The 12,713-nt window shown below is 39.2% G+C and overlaps 1 protein-coding gene across 8 annotated transcripts; it reads left to right on the top strand.

The window, feature by feature from the left end:
* Positions 279–10,461, top strand: LOC109703687 (histone-lysine N-methyltransferase SUVR5). Of its 8 annotated transcripts, XM_020224406.1 has the most exons (14): positions 293–661; positions 758–879; positions 1,911–2,859; positions 3,032–3,053; positions 3,154–3,230; positions 3,415–3,525; positions 4,382–4,492; positions 5,001–7,871; positions 8,361–8,522; positions 9,074–9,190; positions 9,257–9,360; positions 9,452–9,589; positions 9,686–9,773; positions 9,875–10,461. In XM_020224406.1, exons 3-14 carry the CDS (start codon positions 1,975–1,977, stop codon positions 9,980–9,982), a joined length of 4,794 nt encoding a protein of 1,597 aa, XP_020079995.1. In that variant the 5' UTR covers positions 293–661; positions 758–879; positions 1,911–1,974; the 3' UTR covers positions 9,983–10,461. The 8 variants fall into 8 exon arrangements, 6 of the variants coding, with proteins under 6 accessions (XP_020079995.1, XP_020079993.1, XP_020079991.1 ...); XM_020224404.1 differs by having other exon boundaries at positions 767–879; positions 3,032–3,334; XM_020224402.1 differs by having other exon boundaries at positions 3,032–3,334.

Raw genomic sequence — 12,713 nt, 5'->3', positions numbered from 1 at the left:
ATACACACTAAAAAAAGAGAATATAACAGTTCTTCATCCCAGGGCCAATAATTAGTTCGTGTTTTGTTGAGTATTTTTTGTATTATTAATAGTAAAATAAAATTTAGTATACTTTCTTGGATGAGAAAAAAATATAAATCATACATCGTATTTTAAAGTGTACAAATATTATTATTATTTTTTTTCTAATTCGCAACCGGGGACCCGCACAACCCGTGCAGTAAAACTGGTGGCGTTCCGTGGTGCGGATTGTCGATCGCACCTCGCCCCCCTCCCCCTTCCCTATTTTCTGTTGGTAAATAAACAGTAAACACGCGACGGGTCACGAGTCGCGACCCGAGCCTTCGCCGCTTCTTCTTCGAGGCCCAATCACGCACGGCGGTGGGGCCTGAAACCATCCCCATCCCCTTCCTCTTCCTCTTCCCCTTCCCCTTCCTCAGTTCCCCTGTTGCCCTTGTCCCCCCTGTTCCCCTTTCTTTCCACCCCCCCACCTTCGCCGTAACGTAGCGCAACGTAACGCCCGCGCCCCACTCGTCCTCGACGGTGGGTGGCGGTTCTACTCCCTTCTTCTCCGCCTCGACCTTCGCCGCGTCTAGGGTTTCCTTGTCCCCGCCTGAACGGAAGGGTAAAGATCTTCGGCTCTTCTCCAGATCCGACTAAGGTGCGTGGTCCTCCTACTCCTCCTCCATTAAAAATTCGATGTATTTTCTAATTTCTTAGGGCATATAATTAAACGAGTTACGCCAATTTGTTGTAGTACTTGTAGACGTGATTGCGACGTGCCCTGGGTCAATGTAAAAGTCTTTCTCTATGGAAGCGAGGAATATCGCAGGAAAAAGGATTCATTTTGCTGGCCTTGAGTAGTTTGTCTACCTAATGGTGATGCTGCTTTTAATGCTTTCGCATACTACTGCCTCAACATGATTTGAGGCCTTTCTTTGAAATCCAATTTAGTTGAATTATGTCTGAATGCGCTGTTAAGAATGATCATTTATTTACAACAAATTAGTCATTTCAGTTTGCGAACGGTCTACTTGGTTCCGATCTGTTCTAGCATTTGACAGGTGCCTAAATTGCATGTTCGAGCCTTAATTAGCACTATGACGTGATTATTTTCGTCACCTTTGTAAATTTGTACCAGTGCATTTATTTTGTTGCGCTTGGTTTTCCCCTTTTTTTACACCTTTTCTGTAGGCAATCAGAACTTCTGATTCTCCATCTATAGTGTCTTTCCAGTTAACCTAAAACCAGTGTTTGAAAAGGTGCGTCTCAGCGGCTAGGCGCGTGGCGCAGGTCTAAGTGCCTCAGGGAGTAAAGCGCGTGTCTCAGACGCGCCTCGTGATATTTACGTTTAATGTGTCTAGAATTTGGGTTTTGGGATTTTGAGATATTTCAATATATTTTAAAATATTAAGAAATTGAAAAAAAAATTCTAATATGAACACTTTTTTTCCCCTTTTCTCTTGGTCGTTCTCTCTTCCATCCCCTAATGGCAATAAACAACAGTGGTAAGAAGCAAGAAATAAGAAGCAAGAACCAGCAGTAAGCACTTTTAAGTTGAAAGTTGAAGCATAATTATTTTCTTTTTAGTTTGAGAATATTTATATATATAATTTCATTACTTTTTATGGTTATTTTGTTTTTATATGGCTATTTTGAATTTTTTCGACGTAAAATATCCATTTAAATTAGCCTTGCTAAGAGTATTTTATTTTTATTAGATGTGCGCCTCACCTTCTTGAGATGCGCGCCTTGTGGTGCGCCTCACGCCTAAGCTCCAGAAGGCCTTTGCGTCTTTTTACGTCTTGTCAAACACTGCCTAAAATATTACCAAAATATGTAAGCATAGCCATCTGACTGCAATATGTCAACAAATAATAGACCTGCTGACTTTTGATTTTTCATAACAGGTTTAGTAGCTATATGCATTTTTGTTCGCAAGTTATATGGCATTCAAGCCAATAGAACAAAGTTATGCCGGTGCTATCTCTCTCAGATGTTCAGTTAACTGGGGAGCAAAATCCTGGAGAAAAACCAGAAGAAGACATGCTGGATGATCCCTCCTTGCTCCAAGTAGAGTGCCCACAACAAAGGACAATAGAGAAACTATCTCTCTCTTTATGTGACAGGAATCATATCTTGTTAGAGGTTGATTATGCTCAACCACTACCTAGCTATGATCTGTCGCGAGGTGGAAAATGTGATAGACTAGAAGAGCTTAACAGTTCTCCTCAAGGGTATAAACATGAGATGTTAGATGAAAGTCATGCTACTGAAACGTCTCTTTCATATCGGGAGTTCTTACTGCCCACTAAACCAGATGAACATCCAAGTACTGACCATGAAGGAAAAGCTTCTTTTGAAAGGACTGAACCTCAACCGGATAGCTACGAAGCGCTGGTTTGTAACTTGAGGAAGGAACCTAATTTGCCTAATGAGAGAAATAATAAAGAGGAGGTCCTGAATTTGCAGAAAGGGTCACATTGTCTCTCTGATTCACAGTGCAATGAATTGGGTAGTTGTAATCAACAGGAAATAGGAGTAAAAGAAGTTAACATACTGTGCAACTTGAATGACAATGGTATTTCTTATGCTCAAGAGGAGGAAGGTTGCATGCATTCTGATACTTCAACTTCTGAAGGACAAAATGAAAACCGGCTGTGCACCACCCTACATGATCTATCTGATCTTGCGTGTAGAGCTGATCTTGACCAGGACCTTTTTTTCCAACAAAAGAAGGACAAACTCATTTTGCCTGGAAATAGCACAGGCCCACTTTTTCGGAAGGTAAATTGCAATGCGGATAATAGCTACCGAGAAGGGGGAAATGTTGATCGTGCTATTGCACTCTGGATAAAGGTATCTCTCTCTTCCTGATTCAACTTATCTGTTTTGGGGAGGCATTGTATAGTTCGGGTGGTGTGAGTTTTGTTATTCTATTGCATCTTTAATGTCTGCTAGGTGCTAGATCATTTTTTTTTTTGGGCTTTATGGTCTTTTCTGACTCGCTTCTGCTTCTTCCTGAGATTAGTGGAGAGGGAAGTGGCAAACAGGTATTCACTGTCCTAGAGCTGATTGTCCTTTGTCAACTTTGAAGGCCAAACCCACCCATGGGAGAAAGAACTATATTTCAATCTTTTTTCCTCGTACTAGGACATATTCCTGGGTGGATATGGAACTTGTGCTTCCAATTGAGGAGTTACCCCAACCTCTTGCTAATGGGAACCACCGTAAGTGGAGAAAACTGGTTAAGGATATAACTTTTCCTCGACGCTATATTATGCAAAAGCTTGCTGTTGCTATGCTAAACATTAGTGACCAGCTACATGCAGAGGTGTGGTGCTATTTTCTACAAATACTTTCATCCTCTTAGCTGTCATATTTGTGATATATTTTCTTTTTTTTGTCTGGTAGGCTGTATTTGAGAATGCTCGGAAGGCCGCAACCTGGAAAGAATTTGCTTTGGAAGCTTCTCGTTGTAGAGGTTATACTGATCTTGGAAAGATGCTTATAAAACTTCAAAATGTAAATCTGAGATTCTCATAGTCCTTTATAAGGCTTTTGTGGAACTTCTCACTGTTGCCATTTTGGGATTAGTGTGTTTGCTTTTGGTTGCTGGCATTCACTACCTATCCATGATAGCAATCCAATTGTAGATAATTGGGTATATTCGTCAGTTTTGTGGCTATTTGAACCTGCATCAATCTATTTAAACTTTAAATGTTGGTAGCGTTAAAACAATGGTTGTCCATCTATCATAAATTGCAAGTTAGCTTGTAAATCATCTACTATCATTTGATTCAAAGTGAAATTCTTGGTCTTCTAGTTGTCCCATGAATTAAAAATTCATAAAAGTTGGTCTATTTATCATAAATTGCAAGTTAGCTCCTCCAATGATAACTTTGTAAAAGTTGTCTCATGTGTTAAAATTCTTGTTTACTGAAGTGCCTTTGAGTTTTAAGTTGTGTTAGATCTTGTTTAAACACAAAAATTCAGACTGTTAAACATTTTTATATAACTTGCAGCTACAAAGTTGGGATTGTCATACATGTAGTGGAAGCTAAAACTAGTAATAAAAACAAAAATAATTACTCTGTGCCGTATCATGTGCACTTTCATAATGTAGACACTTGTATACTGTGCATGAACTGTCCAGCAATTTCAGTACCCTTTTTTTTCACTGTAATTGTACATCACCAAACATGCAGTTAGTGGTTGAGCGAACCTCCAACAAAGTTTCAACAAAATTTATTCCTTGAACATTCATTAATTGGTGGCTCGCTATTTGTTGCATTCCATGGGAATTACTTATATTATGGGGAAGAAGATGCATCCACAATAGACTTTCTTTTTCTTATTACTTGAGGTATTTAACTTGCAGATGGTACTTCCTGGCTATATAAACTGTCATTGGCGGCAAGGTTCTTCCGAATCATGGGCTCAGAGGTGTCAGAATGCACAAAATGCTGAGTCCATTGAAATTCTTACCGAGGTAGTAATTTAATTTTCTCTTTTGTTGATTATCTTTGTCATATTAAAGCAATTTAGTCTCATCTCGTTGTTTTAAGTTGCATATTACTATCATTTGTTGATATAGGCTTGGTAATGTCTTTGTCATGTTGACGTATAGGAGAACACATCAGGAGAACATATCAATAAATGCTAACAGACCTTTTGTATCGCGACTCATTCTCGAAATGCTCACATCTCATAGCTAATTTATTGAGTACCTCCGAGTTATAAGAAGAAAGCAGAGTAAGGCAGCCTAAAATTGGGCTGAGCTTCAGCAAAGTTTGTTCTTGTATAGAACTGTAATTTAATTTGAAATAAATTTTATTGTTTGTCTCACCTGCACCATGCCATTGTACATTATGTTTCTGTGATGATCTTGGCTTGTTACAGTGATAGTTTGATCACATCAGATTGCATCATGTTTTCTTGTTAAGCCAATTAGCTCTCAGAATTCTTTTGTTGATTTGATTCTCTTTTTCTTTGGTCAGGAATTTGTGCAATCTATACTTTGGAAGAAGGTTGATGAGTTGTGGAATGCACCTGTGCAGTCTGAGTTTGGCTCCGAGTGGAAAACCTGGAAACATGAAATGATGAAATGGTACTTTACAACACATCCAACTACTGGTACAGATGTAGAGAACATGAAAAATGGTGATAATACTGTTGGTGTGGAACCATCTGTTAGTAGGAAACGTCCCAAGCTTGAAATCCGCAGGGCAGAATCTTCTGTGTCACAAGTGAGAGATTTTGCATTCAGGAATCTTCCCCAGGTTAACAGTGTAGATACTGTTTCTGGTAACTCTGACCTCAAGGTTATTTCAGAATCTGTATTAAAATGTGTGCCTTGCAAAGTCAAAACTGTTGGACCTTTTGGGGCAGCGGCGTCTCACAATATATTCGATCAACTTTATAAGGGTGGTTACCAAGAGAAAGGTGAAAATGTTGTTCCTACTCTTGAAATCAGTAGATCCACGGAGTCGGCAACTGGCGGGATATTAGATAGTTCACAAGTTAGATCTGATAATATCCCAAAATATAGACAATGTTCAGCTTTCGTAGAGGCTAAGGGAAGACAGTGTGGAAGGTGGGCAAATGATGGTGATGTCTACTGTTGTGTCCATTTGGGTGTGCATTCTGGTGAAAAGCTTCACCAGGAGGAAAGAATGCTTCCTGTTGAAGCTCCAATGTGTGAGGGTACAACTACTCATGGTAGCAAATGCAAACATCGAGCTCGTTATGGTTCTCAATTCTGCAAGAAACATCGTTCTCAAACAAGTCATGATTCAATGGTTGCTGGCAAAATTCTTAGTTCCTCAGAAAGCATGCTAAAGCGAGAAGACGATGAGAACAAAGCTGTGGAAAAATTTTCTAGCTCAAACTCCTTACATACTGAAGACTTGGGTTTGTCGGGAAATATTCAGGCTTCCACACAAGAGATCTTGATTCCAGTTGCGGTTGGGGAGACCTTAGATGAAAGAAATTGCTTAATGAAGAAATCTGAGTTACACAATGCTTTACCTGCTCCTGGGAAGAGCAACACATTACCTGCTCCTGGGAAGACCGGTTGCTTAGATTCACCACGCTGCATTGGGCATTGCCATGAGAAAAATGGTGAGGAATGCCAGGAGGATGCTAAACGGCACACTCTGTACTGTGAGAAGCACCTTCCTAAATTCCTCAAACGAGCCAGGAACGGCAAAAGCCGCCTTATTTCAAAAGATGTCTTTTTGAATCTACTGAAGAGTTGTTCCTCAAGAAAGCAAAAAATAAATTTACATCAAGCATGTGATTTCTTGTATTGGTTTATGAAAGGTAACCTTTCCCGCCAACAGTCCATCTCGAAGGGTGACAATATGGGCTGGTTACTAGCTGAAGCGTCAAAAGATTTAGCTGTTGGGGAATTCTTGTTAAAGTTGGTTTCAGCTGAAAGAGAGAAACTTGCTAGAGTTTGGGGGTTTGGATCAGACAAGTATAAGCATATGTCTGTGGCAACCAAAGAAGTGCCGACTGTGGTACACCAGGGAAGACATGATCCTGTTTTTGGTCTGAAGTGCAAGATCTGTGCTCAGGAGTTCTGTGATGATCAGAGCCTTGGTCTACACTGGACGGATGTCCACAAGAAGGAAGCCCGGTGGCTATTCAGAGGATATGCTTGTGCAGTCTGCTTGGACTCATTTACCAACAGAAAAGTTCTCGAGACTCATGTGCAAGAGAGGCATGGTGTGCAGTTCCTTCAACATTCAACACTCCTACGATGTATGTCTTGCAGTAGTCACTTTGTGAGTCCTGAGCAGTTATGGCAGCATGTTCTTTCTTCCCATGCTATGGAGTTCAGGCTGTCTGAATTTTCTCAACAATCACATTGTCAAGTTGTTCAATCAACCATGGAAACAAGCAATAAAAACTCTCATCTCGATCACACCTCTGAAAAGGATGACTCACAGAAGTACACATGTAGATTCTGTGGGCTAAGATTTGATCTCTTACCGGATCTTGGCCGTCACCATCAAGTAGCTCATATGAGACCAGATTCGATCAGCCATTTTCCACCTAGGAGAGGGAATTATCAGTTCAATCGTAGTAAACATTACTATCCTAATTTCAAAAGAAAGTTTCGACCCTCGATGAGATTCAAGAAATCAAGTAGTATTGAAATCCAGAAGCATTTCAAATCTTCTAAGTCGGTTTTACCCATGATCCCAAAACCGCAAAGTCAGACACTCAGAAAAGTAGGTCTGGGTAGGCTATCCGAGTTTCACTGCTCAGATGTTGCCCAGACCTTGTTTTCCAAAATCAAAAAATCAAAGCCTCATCCAAGTAACCTTGAGATTGTGTCTATTGCTCGTTCTTGCTGCTGCAGGATGAGCCTTCACAGTGCATTGGAGGTTAAATATGGGTTATTACCTGAGAACCTTTATTTAAGAGCAGCAAAGCTTTGTAGTGAACTTAATGTCCAAATAGAATGGCATCAAGAAGGATTTATTTGTCCTCAGGGATGTAAGCCTCCAAAGAAACAGCATATTTTGGATCCCTTGGAGCCTCTCCTAGATGGATATCTAGAAATTCAGTCCCCCACGATGGATCCTCCAAGTGATGCAAGTTCGGAAGCAGATGAATACTACTGTGTACTTGACTCAAAACATTTTAACTGGAAACCCAAGCAAGATGTTGTAGTTTTGTGTGCAGATGTAAGCTTTGGCAGAGAAAAGGTTCCGATTTCTTGCGTAGTTGATAATGACATAAAGGATTCTTTTGGCATCCATTCTGATGCGATCCAGCATGGCAATTCTATGCCTTGGCAGTGCTTTACTTATGTCACTGAGCGATTGACTGAGCCATCTCTTGACATTGAAACAAAGGTATCTTGCTGAAATGCATTTTTTTTAGGGAAAACTTCAAATACCATCCCTGTGGTTTCATGCTTTCTCACTTTGGTACCCTGTGGTTTAAAGTGTATCAATTTAGTGTCTTATGATTTTATTTTTATCTTTTTATTATTGATTCCACTAATTTTTTTCGTTAAATCAGTGACAAAGTTAAAACTAAAGAGTACTAAAGTGAATATTCGATAAACCTATGTGGAGTATCTGAAGTTTTTTTTGTATATAATTTAACGAAATATTAATAGAGAAACTGACGAAAAGATGAAAAATGAAACCACGGGACACTAACTTGATACATTTTAAACCGCAGGATACTAAAGTAAGAAAGTGCGAAACTACAGGGGTGGTATCTGAAGTGTTTCCTTTTTTTAGCTATTTGTGACCGTACATTTATGCTTTATGGAGAAATTTCCAGATTTTTGTTGATCATAGTGATCAAGTGACTATTCCAAATATTTTGTACAGAATTCTCAGTTGGGATGTGGCTGTTCACATGCTCGGTGTCATCCCGAAAAGTGTGATCATGTTTACCTCTTTGACAATGATTATGAAAGTGCAGAGGATATCCATGGCCAATCGATGCGTGGAAGATTCGCTTATGATGAGAGAGGCCGAATAATTTTGGAGGTAATATTTTTTATTGTCCAATTTTATATTTTATGAGGAAATGTTCTGTAATATCCAAGTTTATGCCTTTGCCTATTTTCTATATCTTTGGAGGAAATGCTTTGTATCCTGAAAAGTGTGATGAAAATGCAGACTTTTCTTATACATTGCACATATTGTTGCTTACTAACCTACTGAAGCCCAATGCACAATGTACGTGCGTTTCTTTGTCTTCAGATTGGGACCTGCTTGTGAGAAGAGGAACAGTCATCTGTTATATTGATTAGCTCTCCTAGTTGAATCTGTAAGGATGGGATTTGTAACGTGACCAGAAATTAAGCTTCTTATCTTCTTGATACTTCCTATTCGATTCATGTGTTCTAGCTGCACACTATCCCCACGTTGTCGTTCTTACTAGAACCTTAATCAGTGATTCAGAATACTATGGAGTTGTTCTATATTTAGCTTAGCTATGTTTACAAGTATGACATATATGTACCTTCTTCAGTTGTCTATCCTTTTCTTTTTTGCTTTTTAAATCGATTATATACTCATCTTATGTCAGTATCCAGGAGGGTTATATGGTATACGAGTGCAACTCCTCGTGCAAGTGTAATGCATACTGTCAGAATAGGGTGTTACAGAAGGGAGTTCAACTCAAGCTAGAAATCTTCAGAACTGGAAAGAAGGTAAATCCATTGAAGCAGCCCTTAAGAGAAATCAAGTCCCTCCACTAATACTGTTATTTCTTCCAGGGTTGGGCAGTAAGAGCTGGAGAAACTATCTCACGCGGCACTTTTGTGTGCGAGTATATTGGAGAGATCTTGAATGATGATGAGACAATCAGAAGAAGAGAGAGGTTTCTGTTTTGACAATGCTTATGAACCCATTTTCAAACTTCCGCTTTATTTCTTGTCACGTGAGAGGCTTAATTTCTTGAATATTTCTAGATATGGCAATGAAGGATGCAGCTACTTGTATGAGATGGAAGCTTATATTGATGGTTCGAAAGGTGCAAGTGAAGGGGCCGTGTCGTACGCGATTGACGCCACGTATTATGGAAATGTTTCACGCTTTATCAATCACAGGTATAGTGCCGTCTACCCTAGTCGTACTCTTGGTATATTTTGATGCTTCTCAAGGACGTGCATGATATTATGTTATGTTTGTTTAATTGATGACAGCTGTTCGCCCAATCTTGTGAATTATCTAGTTTTAGTGGAGAGCATGGATTGCCAGCTTGCTCATATTGGTTTCTACGCAAGTCGTGATGTAAGGAAATCTGCCCATTCTCTGATTTTCTTCTGTTGTTTGAGTTTTAAATATTGCTATAAAGATTCCGTGACTACTGGACATGTTTGTTTGATTGTTAGATCTCTATAGGGGAAGAGCTAGCTTATGACTACCGCCACAAGCTACTACCTGGAGATGGACACCCTTGCCATTGTGGAGCTCCAAACTGTCGGGGGCGTCTATTTTAGATATTGATCCACAGGATATTCTAGAACTTAGTAGGCTCATCATTTGGGCTTGGTAGATGTCGGCCTTGTGATGGAGGGATTTGATTCTTTGCACATACCTGGTTCAGAGATTAAGGGGTGGACCTGATTGTTGAGTTGGTCAAAGGGCTGTAGATGGTGACATAGGAAATAACGCACAGGGATACCCAAGAATTTCTCATTGAATTTGACTACTGGTGTTATTCTTTTACAATGATTGTTCCGTGCAGCCTGCAATCAAGGCAAGGAGGCTGCTCAAGAGGAATGGAAGAAGGTAAACTAGGAGCGACTGCAGTGTTTGCGAAGTCAAATATCTAATCAATTCAATTATTTACACTTTTTTTTAAGATGATTGTCCCTGCAAAGTTGCAGTCAGAAGGTGAGCTGTCTCAGTTGATTTGTAGCTGAACTGTCTTTGTAACATTTATATATCAATTCGTTTCTTCTTTTTTATCCCTTAAAAGGAAAATAGCACCAAAGCTTCTGCGGGACCAGCCTCTGTTTTTTTTTTTTTTTTTGGCAACTCTGAAAGCATAATTATTATTAATATTATTATTATAATTATTATGAGCGGTGGTTATCTTTACATTTGTGTGACATGCTTTTTCCTTTTCTCTCCCCGGCCTTTTTCTCTCCCCGGCCTTCACTGGGGTGGGTGGTGTGGCTGAAGCAGTTGTTGAGACGATCTGTCGTATGTGGAGCGCCATCTCGTAATCGGGCCTAGCAAGTGTTATTTGAACTGAGGTTCGTTGGTTGGGCTAGTAGGTCCAGTCCATGTGGCCCGGGCAGTTGGTGAGATGTCCAAACCCCGTAGAAATTAGGCGAGGTTGCACTGGAGTGCTAGTGCCCAACTACTATATAATATATATACAATATAATATATATATATATATTTATATATATAGAGAGAGAGAGAGAGAGAGAGGAGAGAGACGAGAAGAGAAGAGAGAGGAAAGAGAGAGAGAGAGAGAGGCTACTATGCTATCGGAAGCACGGAGCCTTTTCGTACTTCCAGCTCGTTTTCGATGTTGCGACTTTCGAATCGTGTCGAGTCGGCTCCGTAACTTGATCTAGAGTATTAAAGTACTAGAAAATAAATTTTATTATTTTTCGATATCATTTGCCTAGTGAGCGAAATGGGCCTCCAAATTAACAATTTCAATGGTCGTAGTGACTAGCTGAGGCCGTTTGCATTTAACGGTGTAGAAATATCCAAATCACGTGAAATTTTGATAGAAAATTCTTTATACTATATAAAACAAGTTCAATATCTTTGATTTAAAATTTTAATGTCATATTATCACATTTTGTAAGATTTTTATTTTCAGTCGTTGATTTTAAGCCCCTTCGTTCACTAGGCAAATGATATCGTAAAATCATAAAATTTATTTTCTAGGTACTTCAAATACTCTAGATCAAGTTTAACGGAGCCGATCGACAATTCGAAAGTCGCAACATCGAAAATGAGCTAGAAGCACGGAAGTCTCCGTGCTTCTGATAGCATAGTAGCCTCACTCTATATATATATATATATATATATATATAGTCCGGCTACTACACTCTTATGAGTACAATCACTCTCATACTCATAAGTTGTTTCCAATAATGGGGCTTCCGAATCCACGATCTATACTATTATTAAACATTATTTTGAACATTTAAAACTTCTAAAAATTAAATTTTATATTTTTTCGATATCCATTTATCTTACGATCAAAAGCTCACAAAATTGACAGTTTTTAATGACCGGTATGGGATACTTGCTAGTTTAACGGTGTAAAAGAATCGAAATAGATTGAATTTTTGATAGAAAATTTTATTCACTATCTAGATGAAAATTAATAACTCCGATCTTAAATTGAAGGATCCGATCATCCATTTTTAAGACGTCGTTCGATTTTGACTGTTCATTTTATGCCCGCTTGATGGACTTTATTATGATTTCGAAAAATTATAAAATTTATTTTTTAGAAGTTTCAAATAATTTAGATCATATTTAACGGAGTGGATCGTCGATTCGGAAGCCCCATCATCGAAAACAACTTATGAGTAGGAATGGCTCTATACTCATAAGAGTATGGTAGCCCTAGCATATATATATATATATATATATATATATATAAAATTGAGGTATAATACTTTTAGAAGTACCACCTTCTTTACCAACCGTTTCTAGAATAAGTGGCAAAGGATTTGGTAGTTGGTATCTGAGGTCCCAAGTTCGAATATGCTTGTTACCTATCTCTTAAAAAAAAAAAGAAAAAGAAAAAAAAAAAGTCGTGTATTTTGTTGTGTTAGAAGAAATGTAAGAGAGAGCACGAAACGCCGAGTTTGGATTGTGGCTGGGATTGAGACGGAAAGCTGTCGCACCAAGATCCTGATCGAAGAAGACAGCCCAATTTCCTTCTGGCCCGTTAGGTACGATTCCACCGAGCCAGCAGTATAAACTAAAGCTCGTGCGTTTTGCAGGTGGTCATATGCTAAAAGCATTCTTTCATGCGGAGGACGGGAAATGGGGAGTTCTAGTTGTATACGTAGCCGGTATTAGTTGTCTTCCAAAGCTCTAAATACTTGTTGACCAATGATCCTGCCCACAACTTCCTCAAAAGATTGCTGCTAGGCGCTTCAGGTCAAAATATTTGGCCCAGCTTCACGACTCTCTACATCTGCTAACTTACGAGTCCAATACTTTGCCAAACAAAGTTTGGCTGCC

This window comes from Ananas comosus, linkage group 25 (genome assembly GCF_001540865.1).
Source record: "Ananas comosus cultivar F153 linkage group 25, ASM154086v1, whole genome shotgun sequence".
In the NCBI taxonomy this organism is placed as follows: Eukaryota; Viridiplantae; Streptophyta; class Magnoliopsida; order Poales; family Bromeliaceae; genus Ananas; species Ananas comosus.
This window is presented reverse-complemented; position numbering and strand designations above follow the sequence as displayed.

What these genes read in the sequence shown, in the direction of transcription:
- LOC109703687 (XM_020224405.1), top strand. Translation starts at nt 1,975, where the DNA reads ATGCCGGTGCTATCTCTCTCAGATGTTCAGTTAACTGGGGAGCAAAAT. An exon ending in TGCTTATAAAACTTCAAAAT is followed by an intron (nt 3,526 to 4,381) that starts GTAAATCTGAGA and finishes TTTAACTTGCAG; the next exon opens with ATGGTACTTCCTGGCTATAT. An exon ending in GTTTCTACGCAAGTCGTGAT is followed by an intron (nt 9,774 to 9,874) that starts GTAAGGAAATCT and finishes TTTGATTGTTAG; the next exon opens with ATCTCTATAGGGGAAGAGCT.